The sequence below is a fragment of the Nannobrachium achirus genome, assembly GCF_963921795.1.
Source record: "Nannobrachium achirus genome assembly, chromosome: 18".
In the NCBI taxonomy this organism is placed as follows: domain Eukaryota; kingdom Metazoa; phylum Chordata; class Actinopteri; order Myctophiformes; family Myctophidae; genus Nannobrachium; species Nannobrachium achirus.
Window position 1 is genome coordinate 37,171,499 of NC_137825.1, and position 24,414 is coordinate 37,195,912.

Here is a 24,414-nt window from a genome sequence, read left to right on the forward strand (position 1 = left end):
GAGTCAAAAAGGTTCTGACATTTTTACGCCACTTATCGTAGAATGATTTTAAATGAAGGGACACGTCACCCTCTGAGAGTTTAGAGTGATTATGAAAGACGTTGGAGCGGTCTCAATAAGAAACTCTAGATGCGTGGCTTAAACCAAGATCTATTTCAGCTTGGCCTCTGAACTGCCATTGGACTACTGCCTTCTGACTCTGAGCCTTCATATAATGACATTGCACTTATAGCTTTGGGGTTATTTTGAGTTAAGTTGTACTATGTTTTTGTTGATTACTCAGTATAAAATTAAGCGTTTAGAATAAGTATGAGAATGACCAAAAATGACCATAGTTTGTTGGTCACGTCTAAAATGTCACAAAGTTGTAACATTCGATTGTCAATGGATGGTAATAAGACATTTGTTTTAATCTTATCCCAGGGGCAAGTGCAACAACAAACCAACTCGCACAGCTGTATTGTCAAAGCGTGGTCTCTGGCGTCAATAATGAATATACAGTGGAGTTCAGCGGCACTGTGATAATGATTTACTGTTTGTTTTAACAGCAGTAAAACAGGCATACCCTTATCTCACAGGGGGGCTGACTGACGTCCTCTATGGACAGGGACTCAAGGTGCTCTGGGTAATGAATGAACAGGTGTTCCTGGAAAAAAAAAAACCTGTGGTCATTGCTCACCCCTTCCAAAAGAAGGACACCCGGTGGCATCTATTCAGTTTATATGCTATATAATGTGGTTTGATATAATAGGCTATAACATCTAGAAATTACAGTATTGTAGATACAGAGGTGTACATTTGATGAACAGTGTATCTTTGTGGGAGTGGGAGAATGTATCAATTAATGGCGACTGTTATTATTGCTTTAATGACACGTTTGCAATTTTCAATACTGAGGTAAAAGGCACTGAGCTAAGTTAGAATAATAGCCATAAATATCTCCAGGCACGGTGCATATCTTGACCCTAGTGAATTTTCAGGTCAAGAGAAGGTCAGAGGAGCCTAAAATAATCGATCCCTGTGTGTTTTAAGACTAATATATACATTGAGCCTGTTCAATCATGTAGCCCACACTAAATCAGGTTTCAAATATGGGTCCATGCCAGAAACTTGCTGAGATGTACTGAAATGCAAGAGGCTGCAGCTTAGGCTAGGTAATATTCTGGGGTTCATGATCTATTGAGGGGTCATACACGAAGCATTTATATTGCATGTAAATGTTATCTGACAAAGTGCCAAGTGCCAACTTAACTCTTTAACAGTCCACCAGTTGACCAGCTATTTTAAAATGCATTCAATTGCTATTTAAAATCTTATCTGAGAGTCACAGACTCATTTCCCTTCATTTTGTTTTTAATTATTATTTAAAACCCTTTTAAAAACATTCCCAAAAAAGCATTTTTGTTCATGAATTAAAAAAAGAAAACAGACATTTTTTCAGTCATTTCATGAAGAAATAAAAGAAAAATCTAAACAAAAACTAATGTTTAAGATCTGCAAGCTCACAACGCGGCGCTTTTGTAGATATTTTCACTAGTTTGTGTCTAATGTCTAATTTCTCTTTTGGGTCACGGGCTAACTAAAGGATCGGGTTGAACATCCTCCAGGATATTTCTCAGCAACTTCATCAAAGTTTTTATTGTATTTTACTATAAATTATATACACAGTTATGCTCTTCTGAATGATCATCCCACCAGTATAAAAACAAACAAATGTATGATTGGGTTGTGGGGTGTTGAAATATTATATAGCGGTATTTAGATATATAAGTACAGGTGCCGTCACTTCTTTAAATGGATTTGGATTAGTGAGGGCACTTCCACAGTGCATTACTTAAAAGGGAGGTTTTTCTATAGCACAGGCCCCTGAATACCTAATAAACAACTGGTGACCTACTGACCTCAGCCGTGGTCTCTTGGTGAGAGGCATTTCAGTTCCTTAAATGTACAGTATGGTCAGTAGTATAGAGTTAGATACTGTAACCAACAACATTATGTGAATGTGTGTGTATTTGTTTGTATAAAGCTCTGAATTATTTGCAGCCGGAACAAGGCAGCATTACAAAAAGCATGAAATAATGATTATTTGAAATATCTAATCTGTCAGGAATAAATAGGAAATATGCATGCAAAAGAACCGGAAATACAGAAAATGTGATTTTATTTTAAGTTCTAGCCAAAGGTACCGGTAGTCATAGCAATTTTGCAAATGCATTCAGCACATGCGTAATTTACTAGCATTCAAGTAACTATCTTGATTTAGGGTCAGAAAATATGATCCCTTTGAATTCTGTTGGCACTTAAGGTGGCATGAGAATCATTACAGAGTATGATTACAAGTGAGTAAGCTCACATAAGCCCAGTAGTGCCCATGGTACCCTACTTATAGACCAAATACTATAGCAAGATATCTGTGCAGACTGTGCACCTTAAGAATGTCCTCGTTAAAAAGGTGCTGAACTCATGGTGTGCATAAAACAGTTAGAAGTACTTCATACTTTATTAGGTTTAAACAGATTACTATCATCTATTCCAATTCTAGCTTTGAAATATAACCATTTAATGGTATCCTTTAAACTCATTTTCCTCTTCTGTGCCCCCTACTCTGACCAACCTCTCTCTTTCACCCACATGGGTTTTTTGGGCCTCTCAGCTGTTGTACAGCCTGCCTGACCTCTGAGATTTGTTTTGGGGCTGTGACAGGGGTCGGCCTGTCAGTGTCTCCCTCAGGGTACAGCAGTGACATTTAACTCAATATCCCAGAAGGATAGAGTTTCTCAGTCTTCCCTCTCTGTCTATGGGTGAGGTGTCACTAGCCTGCATGAGTGGCTATAGACTACGCCAGTGTAACCCAGGAAGTCCAGGTCTCCCTTTGCTCCTGACACCCCCTCTCTTGCGCTGCTGATCTCAGATTGGCACACTATAATGTGCCACACCCTCGTGCCCGGCTGAGGGGCCTCCATGTACCAGCCCCCTGCAAGGTTTCTTGAACCCTACACATGTTCCCAATAAGTGATAAGTACGGAGGAGGTGCAGCCTGTCCTGTTCCTGCTGACTTGCATGGCATAAGCACACCAAGAGGGACAGGGCGCCTACAGCGGACCTTTGTTACCCATTGGTGGAGCCACGGAATGCTGCCGCCTTTCTTTAGGGAAGCCCTTAACCGCTTCCAACCTGTTGTCCCTATTTTGGGCATGGCATTATACTGTAGGGGAAAACTTATGGAAGGTTATTATTGCCCTCAATAATTTGCTCTATGAGCAGATTCATCTGTAGTTTAATAATGTAGCGGAAACAACTTGGGCTACTTTACCAAACAACCACAATATTATTATAACGTTTATGAAATGCATATATTAATTAACACCAACAGCTAATAAATCACTGTTGAGCATTGCTCGAGGAATGCAGGGGCACCATCTTAAAAATATAACTTTTTGCTTCCACAAGCTTTAGATATCCTTGCAGCAACCTTGAAGCACAAACCAAGATTTTTTCCCCCAAAAGAATTCTAGTAATCAACAGCACTATGATTAATGAAGAATCTCATTGTCCTCGACAGCGGTGCAGTAATTAGCAGCACCCAGTAACATCTAAAGATAAAGGAGTTATAGTGTCATTATTAGCAGAGCGCTTGTTACAGCATTACCTAATAGTAATAATAGAAGTAGCAGCTGAGTCTGTGAATCCAGAATTACTCCAGAGATATAAATAGACCAGGTGACATTATGCAGCTGGGCACATAGCAGCGCAGCAGCTTTGCAGATTTTTATTTTGGAATGCTGGACCTTTAGCTCAGGACTTGTAAGTCATTCTTCCATCTCTTTGGTGGGAGAAAATAAGACAGGTGAATGATTTAGAACACTGTTTCCCAAACAGTGGGTCGGGACCCATGTTTGGGCCGCGGACACATTTTTATGGGTCGCAATCCTTTTTCGTAGTCACAAAGTCACAACTTTTCATCAACATTTTTGAAACATAGTTCAAAAATAAAATGAAAAATAGATCGATGAAATAGATGAAAAAGCCAATGATTTATGTATGTAGCCAGCAAAGCTGGCGGAATTAGTTCAGGCAGCATATACTCGAGACATGGGCATCACTGGACTGACGTGGCAGTCAGCTGATCATTGCCAACCTACTTAAAGCCTGCTCAGTTGTCTGCTTCCTCCTGCCTTGTTGATTTGCTGCTTGCGCTTACTTGCCCCCACCGCCTCCCCAGCACCACCAGTAGGCTCTGCTGCTAATTCTGTTCCCCATGGGAGGTGTTTTATATCTATATATCTCTCTGCTCCTAATGGTTAATGACGTTGTTCTTTTGCGCTGCGCTAAGCAGGGAGAAGCAGAGCCAGACGCCAATATTAATGTAACATATACACACTTGTATTACTCATCAATAATAAACATTGTTTAATCCATATCGTGAGTTATCTGACTGAACTATGAATAAATAATATTCATAGAAATACTTTCATCAGGGAAGCACCGATATGTCAGCCATACATCGGTATCGGCCGATGTTTGCCGTTATCGGTCAATATCGGTATCGGCAAATAAAGCTGACATTAACCTATGGCAGAAGCCGATATTTATCTGTTGTTGATAAGCATACATTTTAAGCTGGCTATATGTTGGTTATTTGCAGCCTACCAAGAGAGTAGATTCTGAACAGTTATTTCTTATAATGTTGATTCATTTGTTTCCCTGGCCCAAAAGGGGAAATTATAACACCAAAAACGAAATAAACAAATCGGTATCAGTATCGGCTGCATTTTTATTTTAAACATCGGTATCGGCCAGGAATTTCCATATTGGTGCATCCCTAATTTTCATTATCCATTTTATGGAATTAACAGTTAAGAAGTAATGAAAATATAGCAGATCCACAAGCCCACAACACGGCACAAAGCGACATGTTGTGAGCTTGTAGATCAGATATTTTCACTATAGTTTCGGTCCCGGGCAAACATATAATTAGCCTTTTGGGTCTTGAGCTAAAAGGTTTGGGAAGTGCATGGGAACCACTGTTTTAGGACATGCTCGCCTCCATCATGTCATCAGCGGGTCCATGTGGTACAGTAGGTTATCATGGTGGTCTTGGTTGTTCACACCATTCCAACCACTTAGGGCTATCCTACGTACGAGCCACATGGGAGCCAATAGCAAAATGAGCCTCGTAGCCATAAGGGTCAAAGGTGGACGGTGTTCACTAAAGAAATAGTAATGTCAAAGCTTTTTCTTTTTAAATAGATACTGACACCCCCAGTGAACCACTTTCAATCTATCAGCCTTATTTTGGGCATTGTTCATTATAAGCAAACTTCCATTTATTTATTATTATTTATTTATTAAATACCGGTAGTCAAAAATTGCAAACTAGCAGATCTTCAAAACTCAAAGCGCTTCACAATGGGATGGCATTGGGAGGCGTTGTGAGATGCAGATCGGCCAAAGTCAGTGCATGTATTGAACTTTAATTTAGACAACTTTAATCCCTTCTCACAACATAGGCTATATTTGAGGGATTTTACATTTAGATTTTGAAGGCAGTTGAAGGCAGAGTTCCCACTGGTAATGGTGTACTACTTATGCTATTATTACACTGTGGTACACATTACCCTCTTATAAACTGTGGGAGGCATACAAAAACGCTCCTGTTCATCTTAAAAGAGAAAGCATTTTGACAAATTGGGCAAATTAATGACAATTCATTTGGACTTAACAAAGATCATTTTGCTTTCACGTGTTAGTCTCCGTTTGCTTGATCTTACAAACATCCAACAGATCTTTAAGCACTGTCAGCTCAAAGAGCTGTTCTTCCTGGCAAGTGACACCATATAAATTAGGCATGCGGCTAGGATGCAGCAGCAGACAGCCAAATGGCCATTCATGCAGTTAAGTGATGATGTAAATGCACATGCTATTTCCTTAAGAGGGGTGTTACAAAGTCATGGCCTGGAGTACTCTTTCACCTCCAGCCTTCAGTGTAGATTACAATACACACGGGACCGGAATAATCTGTTATGATTTCAGCCTATTATAGAGTGCAAACTCTACTTTGGAACATGGTACTGGGAAACAACCAATTACTATTTCATTTTGTATTGTCTGCAATACTTTTTATTGCCATTTCGCAGTATGAACTACCATGTGTAACCTTTACTGTAGTGTACATATGTCATATGTAAGGCTTTTTCAGTCTAATCATGTGTCCAAAAGCCCTCTCCTTCACCTCTCCCCTTATTGGGCTTGTGAAAGGAAGGCAAAATGACAGCATGTCTTGAAGGAAGAGTGCTGGTGACAGTAAGATGAATGAATGACAGCGGAGCCTAGGTGATAGCTAAGGAAGAAACTGGATCTTCTTTTGATAAATATAGCATGAAGAATGTGACAGAGTGATGTTCAGTTCTCAACACATTCTCTGAATGGCAACAGAGGATCAATAATCCCCTCATTAGCTTAATAACCTGACAATGTATCAAAGGACCCTTAAACAAGAAAAATCTATTGCACACAAAGTCCACCTAAAGAACCAACTGGTTTCCGGCTATACTAACGCCTTTGTGAAATGTAATGCCTCCATGCAAAACGGTTACAAACTAGAAAATGTGTTTCTAATGTGCTCCTAGTAGCAGAGGTCTTCACCAGGTCAGGTAGTAGAAGTTAATCTTAGCCAATCAGCATGAAATATGAAAAATGTGACCGTTCAGTCTTGATTACATGACTATAGAGATGTGCAACAATTTGCGTTGTTTGGACAAACTCTGTAAAAGTAATAACAGAACATTCGTTTTGCAAAAATAGGCCTCATGTTGGTGCTATAATAGGCCAATGTGAAAAGGGTGGCATTTCTTTCTGGGCCTAGTGGGAATCTGCATGCAAAATTCACAGCAATCGGAAGCTGTAAAACGAGCCACTCCTACAAACTTTTGATGCCAATCATAGCCAATCAGGATGGAATATGCAAAATCTGACAGATCCTACATGATTACATGACTAGAGATAATGTGAGATAATACCGACTTAATTTGTGTTTTTTGCAAAAATAGGCCTCTTCCTAAAAATAGAATCGGACTGAGGCTGATTTAAAAAAAAAAATGTAATTTTATTCTTGGTCTAATGGGAATGTGCGTGCGTGCGAAGTTTCGACAACAATCGGACACTGGGTTCATGATTTGAAGCATTTTGTTCAAAATGGGTTACTCCTTGGAATCCAATCTTAGCCAATCAGGATGGAATATGAAATATCTGAGCAATCCGTCTTGAACACATATCTCTATAGGCTATAGAGATAGTGTGTACAGATTTGCATGATGTTTGGACACAATCTGTAGGAGTTCTATCAAAAAATGTTTAGCCTCCTGGTAGTGCTTTAACAGGCCAATGTGAAACATTTGGGGTAAAGGTCCTGCTCTGGCCTCCAGGGTGTGTGCAGTTTCACGCTGATCAGGCCAACGGCACCGGAGATTAGCTGTGTACAGTGTACAGACTAACGGACGGACACACACACGGACAGACAGGAGGAAAAACATTCTCGGCCACGCAGAAACGATAAGACACCATTGCAGGACAGTTACTTTTATCACTGCATGGCATTCAACCTTCAAGTATACAAGTCAAAGGAAAGGAACTCAAGGACACCACCTTGTGGACAGGATCTGAACAATGTCTTGCATATAAGAAACTATAAAAGGTTAATGCACAGGCAAGTTTAAGATCGTATAGAAATCTGAATTGAAATTGTATGCGCACAGCAAATTAACAGCCCAGGTTAAAAAAACAGTTTCAATGATTGCTGTGCATTTAGGAAGCGTTCAAGGGAACACTTTGATAATTAGCTGAGGTTGGTAATGCCAGCTTTTAAGAAAAAATTAATAAATCACTATATACCTACACAACCTTCTCGTCTAGTTTGAGTAACACTTTTGAAAGTTTTGCGTACAGTAATGGTATACATCACCATGTTTAAGAAAAAAAGCTGGTTTACAATGACGACGCACATGGCACAATTTAACTGAGATTCTTGCTTTATTTATTGGTCAACTTGATGAAATACTACAAAACGAATTCACAAAAAATCTCTTTCAAGTAATCAAATCTGTACAAACCTAAACTGTGTGTTTTTTTTTACAGCTCTGGCTCGTGTATGAATCTGTGAAGAGAGTCATGTGTGTGTTTATGCTTGTGATTAAGTGCATGCTTACGCTCTCAGGAGACGAGGTGACACACTTTTGCCTTCCTGCTCAAGGACACCGAAACATCTTACTTTGAACAGGATAGGCATGGCAGTGTGCACATACACATGAACAAACCCAACCGTGTTTGACGTTTTACAGTACAGAGGACAGGGGGGGAAAAAAACAAAACAGCTCCCCCCCACCCCTCCCTACAAAACACACACATGCCATCTGTTCACAGGAGTTTGCTGCTAAATTCATCAGGGCAGCGGTCTCGCCAACCCTGCTTTTTTCAGTCACAACTACTGTGGTATCAACCTTTCAATGGGGCTAAGTGGTAAGAGAGAGAGGGATAGTACAAATCTCTAATACTCTCACACATAATGTACACGCACACACACAGGTTTTAATGCTCGCTCACAGGCAGACAGACAACTCTGTGTTTTTTAACTCTCCTGTGCACGCACGCACTCAAGACAATTCATAACATTAAATGTTTTAAGAAGTACAGATTAAAAAAAAAGAAAAAAAAAATAGGAAAAAATAAGCCCTGGGTACTGGTTTGATTTCTGGCTGTTTGGTGAAAGAGAGGAAAAAGAGAGGTAGAGAGGGCAGGAGGGATGGGGGCGGAGGTGGAGACTGAGGGCAAAGTTGCGTGTCATTTCTTGGCTTTCCTTGGGGGGGTGACTGGACGGCCAGAGCCCATGCCTCCTCCCCCACCGTAGAACAACTTCTTGTCTGCCGGCTTAAGAATCTGAAAGATGACAGAGAATAACTTAATGACGAGGCAAAGTAAAAGGATTATATTAAAAAGGCCATTTGGCCAGGACGGATGACTCATTTCCTTTTGTGACCGTCGACTCGTCGGTTTCTTACCTGGAAAGAGCACATAAGTGTCTCGTCCACGCTCATCATGGCTCCAGCGTTGTCGAACTCACCGCAGTAGTTTGGAGCTGAGAACAGTGTCACCAGCTGTCTTTTTGCAAAGAACTCATAGCCGTCTTCCACCACCTGAAACAAACATAACACGTTATCCATTTGTGCAAAAGGAAACAGGACGACTTCCTTCATTTTGTGTTTGGACACAATACAATCAGGCACGATAACAGAAGTACAGTAAGCAATTCCTGTTTTATGTAACAGAAGAGAGAACTAGTTTTAGTAAGCAAAGAGGTGCCATGCCATCATTAAGACATTGTATCTATCCATGTCACCTGCCTACCTGGTCATCAGCAAGACTGGGCTAAAATCCAGAACTGCACAGAAGTAGACACACAGATGGTCCAGGCACCGTTTCAATACTTCAGAGGTGCTGCCTGACCTGTCTTCAATTATTCCTTATCATCTGACCATGGCTCGCTTGGCAAAATTGTTAACCTTCCCTGCACTTCACAAAATCGTGGATGTGGCCTTCTTTAAATAGGAGGAAAAGATATGCATGACACAGAACAGTGCAGGAATAAAATCAGAGGCGTAAACAGCAACAAGCCAACGTGGGTGGCATCCACACTCTTGAAAATATAGGGGTCAGCCTCCTTGTGTTCTTCAATCCAATCAATGTTCATGGAGGTGCACAGGTCTTTCTTTAGGACCCCGGCTGATTAACGGCTACGCATCCATGTCCATTTATTTAAATGTAAAAAAGGGTTTATAGACCCGAAGCACCTTGAATCCTTACAGTGATCCCCTACACACACACACTATTTTTAGGCTCTCTCTCACTACAACTAACCTGGTGGGCCCGACAGATAAGGTCCATGTCGTGTTTGTGAAGGAACTTGGTGACCACGTCGGCTCCGAACGTGAAAGAGACGCCGCGGTCGTTTTCACCCCAGCCCAGCACGTCTTTGTCTGGATCGGCCCACAGCAGGTCACACAGCAAGCCCTGGTCGGGCACGTCAGTGGGGCGCATGACCCTCCGCACCTGTTCCATAGACTGTAGGTCTGGAGACAGACCTGGGGGGGGAGAGGGGTGACAGCAGGCAAATAATTAACACCACATAAGAGCTTTACCCTCAAACGCTACTGTGTTCCGGATTAAAGGTAGCATAAATAAAGATTTCTTTGGTACATTTTCTTTGTGAACGATTCAAAGATTCAAAGATAGTAATCATCGCTATAAAGTGTTTTTTCAGTAACAGGGGCCTCCAGATCTATCCAGCAATGTATTTATTTTTATGTGGGTTACAAATTTCAGCCAAGAGATAGCATGTTTCAAATGTGTCTGTTCCATAAATTCCTTGCATTATCACTTCCTTTTAACTTGTTTATTCTGTATGAGTTCGCTCTCCTGATTGGATGAAATTGTTATTCTGGCATGAAAATGCATTATGACGGTTTCTCTACCCCTGAGCCACTGCCGACCCCAGATTCATTTTACATTTTACAGATTCATTTTGCAAATAAAGTGGATAAAATATATCGGTTATATTGTTTCCCTATGTTTTGATTCTGACCCATAGACCGTAAAATATATGGACAGTGCGAAGCCATTGGTTTCTATGCAGCGCAACTGAAGTATTTTGGGTCCTTGGCATGGGTGTCGCCATCATAGATTGAAATGCGACCAGAGGAGGCTATTGGCTGCCAACGGTCACATGCAACAGCAGAGATACATGGGAGAATGTGGTCGGAGCCTCCCGAAATACAGCACACGAAAAGGAATACAGCCGGCTGGTATCAGTTTAGTTGGCCACGCCCCCGCAACTTTATCATCAATTTTAACATAAATGGGACCTTATTTTCACAAAACGCATATCGTGATTGAAAGGCAATTTTTAACTAGCGACAGGAACCATAAAGTATTTATGAAAATGTTAATTAAGGTCAGAAAACAAAAGGGGAAAATGAATGGGGTCCAATGGAGAACAATTCTTTTTGCGATCGCCCGGGGGGGGGGGGAAAACAGCACAACTATCGGCCAATCATAGGAAGTTTTAGTTCCGTATTGGAATCATTTTAAATCGGCGGAACTATGCCCCTGTTCCCTGTTCTGACCACACAAGTGGCATCCATGCAATTTGTTTGAGAGAAATCGAAGGAGTTTCCAATGTTTTCCATAGTAGTGCAGCCACTTTTACACACACTGTTAGATGCGTGCATGGCTTAATTCACCAATAGTAAACCGGGTAAACTTAAATTTCCTAAATTAAACTCCATTTTAACCACGATAGATTCATCAAATATGCCCGAACATGCCCGTCCTTTTTTTTGTGACCCCTGACACCCTCCTTACACGTGAATAGTAATACGTAATTCATCTTTAATAATTTCTTTATTGTATTTAATTTCTCTCATTTTCCCCAAATAAATGAAAAATGTTAGAAACACGGCCAAATCACCTATTAGGAGGGCGTCAGGAGTCACCAGAAAAAAAGAAGTGGCGTTTTTGATGAATCATTGTTAAAATGGAATTTGAAGTTACATTTGAGTTTGTATGTGAAAGGGGGCGTATCTGATAAAATGAATATCAAATATCTAAATACTGAACTTAAAATCTGTCCAGGGTGCTCACAAAAGCCTGATTAGACGATAAAATGACCAAAGTTTTTTTTTTAAAGTGAAATATCCCTTTAACCTAAAGTTGTCAATATCTTTGTCATAACAAATTAATTTCACAATTGTTCCCCTCTATGAGCACACATGTAATTTGCCTAGATGAGGGAGAGCAGAGTACACTTACACAAACACTTTACAAAGTGGCGCACACACCGATCTTATGAACAAACTCATTTTAAACTCCCTACCAGTGCTAGTCAACTGTCATGACTATGCTACTCTCAATATGCTATTCAGAGTTTGATTTGGAAAGAAACAACCAGTCTTTGAGCTTCATTTGTAGACTGTGCATTAGTCTTCGTAATTAGTCCCCAATCTGGGGAAGTTTGTGTTCACATTTTGGGTTTCGTCTTCCGTCTGTGATGCCAACAAAATGGTCATACCTCCATGGCAACAGAAAATCTTCTCGTCCACGATGGCAGCCACAGGCAGGCAGTTGAAGCAGTCTGTGAAGGTCTTCCACAGCTTAATGTTGTACCGCCTCTTACCTGCAGGAGGCGGACAGAGTATTGGTTGTTTGGTTACTTACAACCCTATCATGGGGCCCATAAAAGCTTGTCCCAACAACTGCCACTCTTGCAAAACATCAGGTACACTTTGTATTTTACATAATCCTGGCTCTGGAAATGGCTGTGAAAAAGCATGTGATTAATCACCGCCAAGGCAGGCAGCTCAGTCAAACTCTTTTACCCCAAGCACTAATTGTTCTGATGGTAGTATTTTATTTTTGCTGTACTGTTGAATTTGTTACCAATGGCATATGTATGTATTGGTAATTATCAAAATCGCTATGACGATTTATCGCTCTGGTTGTCCACCACCGCACCACACTTGTCGGTCAGCGAGCCCCTCCACCATATGTGGTCAATTATAGCTCCCTGTTGCCTGGGTGAAGGGGGGGCAATTCACAATTTCATCAAATAAGCATGAACAAACTATTTCACATGAACGATATTGATGTAACTGAGATATCCAAACGGGTACATATATTTTATATGCGCAGAATTACAATTAAAATTAATGTTCAGGTGAGCCCATTTCCTGGTTTGTTGTGCGAGCGGGGGAACAAGGAAGGGAGTAGGGACAGCATGGGGAGGAGCCATACAACAATACAGTAGATATTAGTTACATTATAAATGCAGGGTGGATACGGCCGCGTCATGACGTCATCATCATATTATTATATATTATTTAACCCCCCATTTTCTTGCACAATATACATAAAATTTTCTCGAGTTAGCCAAACAAATTTATAATTTCTCTTGATTATAATTTATAATTTTAAGAATATTTTCAAAGACCAGACTATGTTGTACAGGTAACAAAACCATAATAATTAGCACCTGTTGACTATTGGTTCTTATTAATGATTTTGTTGATGCGACGTGACGGTCGTTATCTCCCGATTAGGGAGTCTTACTGAGTCCCTGGTTTGATTCCTGGACCCAGCAGACCTTTACTGCATGTCAATCCGGGCTTTCTCCCCGGTTCCTCTCTCAACACTGTGGCCAGTATCAATAAAGGCAAGAGAAGCCTGTAAAGATTACTTTGAAAAAGGAATGTATGCTTGTGCATTTACAGTATATGCATGTATTGCAAGGTGACTCACACTCATCGTAGAAGCCATATATTCTGTTGATGGAGGCACATTCATGGTTTCCCCTCAACAGGAAGAAGTTCTCTGGGTATTTGACCTTGTAGGCCAGCAGCAGGCAGATGGTCTCCAGGGACTGCTTCCCTCTGTCCACGTAGTCTCCCAGGAAAAGGTAGTTGCTCTCTGGAGGGAAACCCCCATACTCAAACAGCCTCAGCAGGTCGTAGTACTGACCATGGACATCACCTGATGAGCAACATAAAGGAGTGCTGTTGGCCAGAGTGGAATGTAACTGGGTGCCAATTTTCCAAGATTTGTTGTACGTGTGACTGTTCTGCTGTGTTTATGTTCAAAACAAAGGGCAAGGGCTGGATAGCGGTTGGCACCATGTAAATCAACAACAAGCATTCCTTTAAATCAGCAATTCCCAATAAGTGGAATCAGCAGTATGACAGGGAAGATAAACTCCCCAGAGTATCCGTGTTAAACACATTACACAAAGCATTACACACCAATTCCGTAATTAGCCTGCAACTGGGAAAGTGCATTCATCATCATGCTTCACTAGTTGCTTGGCATAGGTAATTCAGAGCCTTGTGAAAAAAACAGCTGTTTATTTTCAGCAATTCAACTGTATTACTGTACTACAAGCCAAAGTTGAGGCGGATTTTGTATCTTGAGGAGGGGTGTTAACGGCGGCACAGTGAATTTAAGCCAACATCGACTCTTTCAGGTAAGTCAGTTAACGTTTTAATTAGAAAGGGCAAACGCACATGAAATTTGAGGGGAAATGATGGAGATGGACATGTAGATAAACAATTGCATGTAGGGGTGTCGGTCCTTTAGATAAACATGCATACATATACATTGAGGATTCCTTATAATAAGCATAAGCAGCATCAGTAATCTTGGAATGTTTCTGAATGCAAAAGCTGACCACACTTGGAGGAATTCAATTCCCTCGACCCTAAACACCACAACTAAGCCTTACCACAAATCTTGAGCGGCGCCTCAAGCTCAAGCAGGATTGGCTGGCTAAGGAAGATCTCGCGGGACTTGAGGCAGAGGCCACGGATTTCATTCTCTGTCAGCTGAACATTTTTACCAGGTCTGGAGCCTTTTACTGAAAAGAAGAACAGAAGAAAGAAAAGAAAATCAAGGATGGGAAAAAGACATCAGCACCAAATTGGCAACATTAGTTGTTCAACAATATCGTCATTCGACATTGAGAGTTCACATTGATTTTAGCCATAGGAAATAAGTTATAGCTGCAAGCAGCAATGAGATGGGGCCAGACGGGAAGAGGAGGAGAAAAGGAAGATGAAGAGGGAGAAAATAACCTCCACATAGAAAGGTCCTTGTTGGGCTTAGACACTGAAACATCTAAGACAACAATGCGATCCACTGAGCTGCCTATTAACCTTTTGTAGTTGCAAGTAGGCCATATAAATAGGACATAAACAGTATGACGAACAGGAGGGACATGAAGTAGAGTAGGACATAGATATTTGCATGCAATATTTATGGTGTGATGCAATGCTGAAAAATCTGAATAATTGCAGAAATATACGAATTAGAACCTTGTGCAAAACAAATGCAAACAGAGCTACAGAGTTACATTTCCTTTGTTAGGCTTAACCCTCAGTTTAACCACTTTTAACGTGATATCCCTGTTCATTAAATGTCTTAAAAAAAATCAAAAAAAGTAAAAACAAGAAAATAGCAGATCTACAGGCTCGCAACACAAAGCGTTGTTGAGTTTGTAGAGCAGCCAAACTCTACTAAACTTAACCTGGGATCCCTTCACTTTTCGGTGTTTGATCTACGTCATGTTGTAGGTCTAGACGGACAACACTTTGGCCGGAACTATCAAACCGGAAACAGTTTAACCGCAAATAATTCCCCTGCGCTCAAGGACATACTTTTAGGGCCTACCTAATAAACCCCTTGATGCAGCATAGTTTTGCTTTTAGAAAGTTAGTTTGGTATATGCATCAGTCCAACTCGTAGAAACTGGCAAGACTAAACTAGGCTACTCAAGCATTTTAATAGGGATTGGGGAAACAAACGGGGGGGAACCAAAACAAAGTGACGCCGCTTCTTCTGATTGTGGTTTCCGCCTAGACCGGATCAAATAGCCTGTTGTAAACGATCACCAGTCTTTCCCCCTGAGAAAGCCTGGTGACACGAGGTTATACTAAACGAAGGGGTAATGTTTATGTGCTCTTTTTTTTTTTCGTTTTCTGTTTGGGAACTATGGATCAAAACTATCATTCTTGCTAAATCCAGTGTATTTTACATGATATTGTTTGTGTTATGTTCATTAAATATGCTCTGTCCCTCCCAAATAATCCTAAAACCAAATAAAAACCTGCAAACCTTATGCTCAACAGACTACATTGATACCTGTGTAGACCAACCTACAAGTGGCCAGGGTCAGGCTGTGTAGACTATCAAGGCTGCATTTGAGATGTGCAGATTACAATGCAATAATCATTAAAAAAGGAGCCTATATAATGTCTCCCAGAGACTCCCATTCAGATTAAAATGCATCTTATTAAGGTTATATATATGGGTCATCAATCATCGTGTGTGTGTGTGTGTGTGTGTGTGTGTATGTGTGTGTGTGTGTGTGTGTGTGTTTAAATATCAACAAATAATCTAAGGATTTCAGCTATCTATGTTGCAAAACAGTCCGTCTTTGACATTCCCATGTGTGACACGTAGTAAAATAGACTTAAATGGCTAAAATGGTACAGGATATTAACAACACTGACAGTCAGCATTTTCATCTTAGTAAAATCTTCACAGTATCACTGGGGGATTGAACACAACCTCCTTCAACATCACAGAAAGATCCTGAAGAGGTTGCACCAAAATAAATGTCATTTGCACATAATAGGGAAAAGGAGACAAGGACATAAACAACACAACAAATTTCCCCCATGACCCTCAAAAGTTACATTGGCATTCTAAGCCCATGGAAAACATAAATTTGAAAAGAAAATATTAATGCTGTAAGCATGGCCAGCATGTTATTGCTAACCAGGGAGATGGCAGCAGCAGATGCAGGTCTCTCCCCACCTGCAACAATCATCACCCATGGCCATATGTAAAATATGCTGAGCTGTATGCAGTTAAAACTAAACCACTTAAAAAAAGAAATGGCACAAACCATATTGCGGGGCAAGGTTCATAATGCCAACAAGGGACAATGCATACTGAACTTCAAGTAAATTAAGAATTGCCCCTCAACACAGATCTACTTTTTAACCATGCTCCACAATAAAATGTGTGCACAGTGCATACTGCATATGTACAAACAAGCATATATACTGCATAACTGCAATGGATAATTGCACAAGCACATAGTGTACCATAATACTATGCCGGCACACGGGGGTGTTATTTAAGATGGGTGATGCAGAACAGATAACAGAGCACATGTCATGTACATCATTATTATGGCACCAACCATACAAACTGTATTAACACTGTATTCACCCAACTAGGCGCGACGACACTAGTCAAGTCAACGAGTCGGCTACTCGGCTAACTAGCAAAGCGGCTAACTAGCTAGCTTTAGCCAATTTAGCTCGAATACCTCACATTATCCTGGGAGGAATACTAAGCAAAATAAGCGAGCCTTACCTTCCAGGAGACGCGTTATGATGGAATCGATGTTCAGTTTATCGGCTTCGGCCATACTATTCCCCTATTTGTGGTCGGATTAAATCAATGTGAGCGGCTAGCTAAACTAGCTACCGAGTTAGCTCAACTAGTTTTTTTTTTTTAATCGGCTATCGTTAGCCAGCCAGCTAAAGCTAACCTTGGGACAGAAGAACCGCAGAAGGCAACCTCGAAACGTTGAGGTTGTAAAACGTTGTGGTAATATTTCAACAAGCCACGTTAGCCAACTATTTTCATTTCAACGAGGAATTGTACAGTGTAAATGTGTTGTGGAGTTTGGGTTTCAGTGTGGTTGGTTGGTTGTTGGACCTAATAACGCGGTTCCGTGTGTCTGTCGGCTGCCTGCTCTGATGGCCCAACCCTGAACCCTCCTCCTCCCTGCTGCACAAGTAGCCAAGATGCCGGAAGCGGTGCATCAATGCGCGAGAGGCGGAGCGGAAGTGGTGCGCACTGTTCCCTCGATGCCATTGGTCCGTTTTGGACCGCCACTGAAGCCGACTATGCGTGCTGATTGGTTAATTACCTTGTCTGTCAGTGTCAGCGTTCATTTGTTTTGTTCAATTACATAACTAAAACCAGTGGTTCTAGTAATTAAAATAATAATAAATACAATCTATACATAAAATAACAAGGACCCCCGCAGTTTGTTATGAAGACCCCCATAATTTTGAAAGTGTACCCATTCCATTTGTACACTGTGACCTTTAGGTTAACAATCAGTCACTTGAAAATATTGTTCCTTCAAAACAATTGTGGGCTCGCTTTAAGCTAAAAAACAATGGTATAATATAGCTGCAAACAGTAATAAAGTGGCCAAGCCGGGAAAAAGTAGGAAAGGAAAAAAGCAGTGGAAAAAAGCGGGAGTGGGAAAAGAAATTTAAAGAAAAACTATAAGCTGTGTTCTTCCTAGAGCAGGTCTCCGGCAGGTCAGGTAGGTTTTTTGGCCTCCTGGTGGCACTATAATAGGCCAATGTGAAAAGGGTGCCACATGTTCTTGGGCCTTTCACGGCAATCGGACGCTGCAAGCTTGATTTGAGGCATTTTGTTCCAAAAATGTGTATGCAAATGTTGACCCGCTGGTGGCGCAGGCCAATGTGAGAAGGGTGGCATCTGTTCCTTGACCTAGTGGGAATGTGTGTGCAAAGTTTCACGCACATCACAGGCTGTGTTCATGATTTGAGGCGTTTTTGGCCACTTTATCGCTGCTTGCAGCTGTATTTGCGCTGTCCTGGTACCAGAAGCAACATGTTCTCCCTAGGATTCCATTCATTTCTCCCGAACTTTTACATTTGATTTTCTTACCTTAATAAACATTGTCATGAATACTTTATGGTTCCTGTCGCTAGTTTAAAGCCTTGTTTCAATCACCATGATATGCGAAAATGTGGTCCAATTTAGCAGGGTATGTAGGAGGGGCTTGTGATCATAGGCTTGTGATGATTTTTCTTCATGTGCTTTATTTTCGGCAAGCTCAACACCACATTCTCCCAAGTATCCCTGCGGTTGCACATGACCGTTGGCAGCCAATAGCATTTGAGATGGTACCATTTCTACCAATAAATGTTGATTTCTACAATGATGGCGGCACCCGTACAAGGGCCAAAAAAGTGTTATTTTCGCAGCATAGAAACCAATGGCTTCCCACCGTCCATATTTTTTACAGTCTATGACACGGTCAACTAAAAGAATACCTCAAAAAAGCTTTTGGGTCCTTTTTTAAACTCATATAACATAGAATGACATATATATATAAAAAAAAATGTCGTAAAACACAATGCAAAATAAATGGTATTTACAATAGAAAGGTCAGGGGGAGGTAGTCTAGTTGAGGGTAGGGATTTACACTCCTTTAGGGAGTTTCACCTTTTTGTGGCATAGCAGGCGAATGAATTTAACCCATTATATACATACAGTAAGCTGAAAGGCTTCTGTTGACTTTGAACTTAATCTTCTAGATGATATATACCCAGAAACAAACAAATCAAAACTACGTTTTTGACACTCCTATAACAAAATACATTAAAAAGTGCTGCATTTTGTAGATTATTAATATTAAAATAGTCACCCCCAATATTAAACATCTACTACACTGTAACAGTCTGAGTAATGTGACTGAAACTGTACTGATGCCATGGCAAAACTAATATGCTAGGTTATACAGTAGGCCCATCAATCACAAACAAGACTTAATCACATCTACTAAGAGTACACACTGTAACAGTCTCAGTAATATGACAGAAACAGTGATAGCATGTGGAAACTACAGTATCAATCACAAACAGGCTAATCAACTATATACTTCATAAACTGCACCAAAACATATTCTACTTAACTATACTAAAGACAATCTATACTATAATTTTGCGAATGTCTGAGTGAGTGTCTGTCTGTCTGTCTGTCTGTCTGTCTGTCTGAGTGAGTGTCTGTCTGTCTGTCTGAAACAGCGTTTCTCCTCAGTGGCTGGAGCAATTGATCTGAAATCGCATCACCATTAGCATATGAACACACCTAACATAACTGTGAAGCCCGTTTGTCACTTTCACAAATCATATACTGTATATTCACATTTTTATGGTGTATCTATATCTATTTAGCCTACAGTACCTTTTGTGACCACACATGTTAAGGGAGGGGCGCTGTTGTTCAGGCCACGCACAATCACACACAAACCCACACACACACACACACACACACACACGGGGGGTGGGGTGGGGGGGGGGGGGGTGTGTGTGTGTGCAGGCGGGCGGGCGGCCGGGGGGGGGGGGGGGGGGGGGGGTTCTGGCCCTGTTACAGATTATGTCCAAAAATCATGCAGATCGGTACACAGTATCTCTGGAGCTGTTAAATGGAACGGGTATTTCTTACATTGATGCTCCTACATATTAGCATGCAAGCACCAGTTAAAGTTACTTTCCATCCCTCATATACTGTGTGCACAGTGCACATCCCATAACCCACACACTGCACATCATTTCGGAGCTCATATCTTTGAACGGGTAAGGGCTAGTTATTCTAAAAGATAAAGATGAAGGGAAATGGAGACTTTTTCAATTATCAGCAAGTTTATTTAGTTTTTCTGCCTAACACTAACTAAACTAAGTAACTTTACAAAGAATTATTAAAACTACTGAAAGTCTGTTTTGGGTGATAGGTGTCAACTACTCCTGAACAATGGAGATGTTCATGCTGTAAAGTGCAAGCTGTCACCCAAAATGAAATCTTAGAATGGCAATTTGGCGCAGTGGTGAAGGCACCATGGCTTATTGCAGCCTGTGGCGTGTCGTGGGTTAGAGTCCTGCACTGTAGCGGTGGTCCGTGGTCAAAACGGGTTTCTTTGGCCTCTCTGCAGCAAGCCGGCGTTTACCTCCAAGTTTGACCTTTCGGCAGCAAATAGAGGATGCCTGTGTGGCTATACCTGGCCCAGCACGGTTGGCGACTCGCCGGAGAGCTTGGGCACGCTGTGATGCCCTGCTGTTCGTACCAGAGTGGCCAAACGTGTGCAATGCTGACAGCAGCATGGAAGGCGCAAGCAGCTTGGAAGGCCCCACCATCTTGTCCATGGTCTTAACTATGGCTTTGAGCCCTGTATTCAGGACTTCTTTGTTTTGCAGCATCGTTTCAGTAAAATTGATCATCTTGGAGCGGAACCAGTCGTCGTCAACAACTGAAAAAAGAAAACAAAAAGGGAGAAATCAAGAGATGCTCTTGTATTTAAAGATTTGTTGTTTTGGGCTTTTATGCCTTTATTGATAGGACAGTAGACTGACAGGAAATGGGGGAGTGACATGCGGCAAAGGTCGTCCGAACCGGCGACACCGACAGGCATCCATGCCTATGTGGGAATTCCTAAGTGGTATGCGCCTGGACCAGTAGGCCAGCGGGCGCCACAGATACTCTTGTATTTAAATAAATGGTTTACTTGCATCTGTGTTCTCTGTATCTGTCGCTTTTCTCATAATTAAACCGACCTGATTCTCCATCAACCTCAACCCCCTCAGTTGCTGCCATGGCTGATCTCGACAACAGTTGGTCAGCTGTAGAGAGGGAAAAAGAACAACTTCCATTTGGCAAGAGCGTTCATTCAACCATGTGCATGTCCCAGTCTCCTATACACAAAAAATACATTGTTAAAGAAGTTGTTAAACTGACCTGATGTTTGAGGGTCCTCAGTGGTATCCATGGCTATCCCTGGACTGTGCTCGCTCAGGTGTGAACTGACGTGAGGTTGAGACTCACCAGATGAGTAGCTTGACTGTTGTGGAGACTGCAGTGGCGCAAGGAAGCTCTCATCAATGTGGACCTCTACATAAGTGTCAGACAAAAGGCAGCATGTACAGTAAGTCATTATTTGTTGACATTTAGAATCAGTAACCCACTCATGGATTAAGCCTGGTCCTGGACTAAATAGCACTTTCAATGGACATACTCCTTTTAATCCAATCCAAATAAATAGGGATATTGACAATATATTTCAACAATATTGACATTTTGGCTGATATCCTAAAAAGGCATTGACCCGATATTGCAATACAATTTTCCAGTATGGGTTTACCTTACAGGTGTTATTCAGTAACTGTGATTCTTGGTGCAGATTGCAGACTTCTGAAAGCCTGTGCTTTCTTACTACCCGTTTTGTTTTTAATTATTGTTATTATTATTATTGTCATTTCACAAATGACAAATGTGTATTACCCCATGTTTTATTGATGGCATGGATGGTCAAAGTCCCCCGGAAAGACACCCCGTTCTCCTGGTCAATGCACTGACTACTTAGATTGCCAGCGGCTGTGATGTCATTGATAGTTGAAGTGTCCTTCTTAGTAGACGGTCTCAATGGTGGCTGGGGTCCTTTAGCCCGGCCCCTTGCACCTGGGGTCGCTGGTGGTGGTGGTACGCCCTGGGTTGGTGGTGTTGAGCCTGGGGACACTGGGGTGCATGGGGTCACTGGTGTCGTGGTCAGAGTTGGTCTCACAGATTTCTCACATTTTCTAAGGTGTTGCAAAAACTCAGCTCGGTTTATTAATGTCTTGGGGCAGTGTAGGCAGTGGAAATGTTTCCGTTTGCGGCACTCCAACTCGCAACCGATGAATTCTGAAATTAAGACAAAAACACCATTAGTATTCCTGAAAGAATGTTTGAACCCACCACAGATATTATACATTTTGTCTCAGATTCCAAGCAAGAACTTTAACAGCGACGACATGCAAGCAATGTGAAACAAAACACCAAAAATGATTTGGGTTTAAGGAAACCTCCAAAAAACATTTGAACCAATTCCATTCAAAATATAATATCCATCCATCTATAAAATATATGGCTACACAACCTCTTTAAGCAAACATGCTTTCTGTGATAAGTTATTCTGAAAAGATCAATGAAACACAATGACATTCAATTATTACTGTGTGTTGGGGAGGCATAAGAGAGATGCATTGTGAAGTGAGTTTTTTTAAACTGTAGCACATAAGGACATAAATTACTACTAGTAAGACGCCTCAGGGCGACGTAAAGGGCGAGGTCGCGCCAATTCTTGCCCATCTGGCCAGTGATGTATATCGGACCAGTTACCCATAATATGCCCATACTGTATATGGACATTTTATTTATTTTATTGGCTTAATATTGATGATCAGGGATCTCCATATATGGGCATAAAGGGATTCTGGGGAATACCCATATATGGATAGGTGATGTCACCTGTGATATCACCTGTGATGTCACAGTGATGTGTCAAGGGAACCAACCCAAAGACTGTTTGTTAGAGTGGTTCCCATGACATCACAACATACAATATATTTTATGCCCATACATGGAGATCCCTATCTGAACCAGCCACACAGATATCTGGCCAGTGATATATATCGATGACATCAGGGATCTTCATATATGGGCATGAAATGGATTATGGGGAATACCCATATATGGATAGGTGATGTCACCTGTGATATCACCTGTGATGTCACAGTGATGTGTCAAGGGAACCAACCCAAAGACTGTAAAAATGTGTACAGACACACACACACACACACACACACACACACACACACACACACACACACACACACACACACACACACACACACACACAGAGAGACACGCTGTGACATTTCTCATGGTATACTGCGACCCAATTATGCGATATAGAAGAATTGCTTACCTCTACCTGGGGACATGAGGGTCACTGCTGCTGTGCCTGGGGTCACTGCTGGTGTGCCTGGGGACATCGGGGTGCATGGGGTCACTGCTGCTCTGCATGGGGTCACTGGTGGTGTGGTCATACATGGTCTCACAGATTTCTCACATTTTATAATGTCTGGGGACATCGGGGTGCATGGGGTCACTGCTGCTGTGCCTGGAGTCACTGGTGTCGTGCCTGGAGTCACTGGTGTCGTGGTCACACGTGGTCTCACAGATTTCTCACATTTTATAATGTGTTTCAAAAAATCTGGTCTGCTGAGTAACGTCTTGGGGCAGTACGGGCAGTGGAAATGTCTCTGTTTGCGGCACTCCAAGTGGCAATGGAATATTGTGAATTCTGAAAAGAAAGGAGAAAATATCATTAGTGTTCCTGAAAGAATGTTTGAACACTCCACAAATATATTACACAATGTGTCTCACATTCCAAGCAGGAACATTAAGTTATTCTGAAATGGTCTGACTCTGAAATGAATCACAATCGTACTCAATAATTAATTTAAATTGCGCGTGTTTTGGAGGGAGAGATGCATTGTGATTTGTGAAGTGAGTTTTCTAACTGTCGCTCATAAGGAAATAACTATTACTATTATGCAAGTGCAAATAAAGACTATAGCAAGAAATTGCTTACCTCTATGCAGGACTGCTTTTAGTCTATGTGATTCTATGTGAGTCCAAAGACTGTAATGGCTCTCACGGGGCTCAAAAACTGAAGGCGGGCAGAAAGGGCAATGGTACCTGTGACAACAGGTCTGGCACTGGGACAAAGGTACAGGGCCTTTTGAGAGGTTTTGAGAGGTTCTGCACTGTGAAGCAAAAATATTTGATATTAAAGCATACGGTATATTGAATTGTAAGAAGACAATCACACTATACTTACATAAATTAAGCAATAAACTTACATACATAGCAGTGTTAACAACACCGCAGGAGACCCAGCAGCTTCTGTGCCCCATGTTCACCCAACCTTGTCTCAGGTCAGATTAACTAAATATACACTAAACCTGGGCCTCTCCCATCTGTCCTAGTACAAGATCCACCATTAACTACACCTACCAAACACGTTTAATAAACAAAGAATACAATTCTGAAACCATATAAAAACATTAAAATCATTCACAAGGTATAAGTATTATTCATGTTTCTAAATCACACATCTCTTTGCACCAGTCTCTTTTTTTGTTGATTTGCCAACCACCA

The 24,414-nt window shown here is 41.4% G+C and overlaps 2 protein-coding genes across 2 annotated transcripts in view; one reads left to right on the forward strand and one right to left on the reverse strand.

The window, feature by feature from the left end:
- The window catches only part of pkmyt1 (protein kinase, membrane associated tyrosine/threonine 1), a 156,616-nt gene that overhangs the window by 37,390 nt on the left and 94,812 nt on the right, over window positions 1-24,414 (forward strand). The gene's annotated exons all lie outside the window — the stretch shown is intronic.
- On the reverse strand, window positions 8,010-17,392 carry LOC308303850 (serine/threonine-protein phosphatase PP1-gamma catalytic subunit B-like). The gene is made up of 7 exons (XM_080748348.1): window positions 16,981-17,392; window positions 14,321-14,452; window positions 13,345-13,575; window positions 12,119-12,223; window positions 9,910-10,133; window positions 9,054-9,188; window positions 8,010-8,931 (listed from the first exon to the last, which is right to left on the reverse strand). The coding sequence occupies exons 1-7, from the start codon at window positions 17,033-17,035 to the stop codon at window positions 8,836-8,838; spliced, it is 978 nt and encodes a 325-aa protein (XP_080604474.1). The 5' UTR covers window positions 17,036-17,392; the 3' UTR covers window positions 8,010-8,835.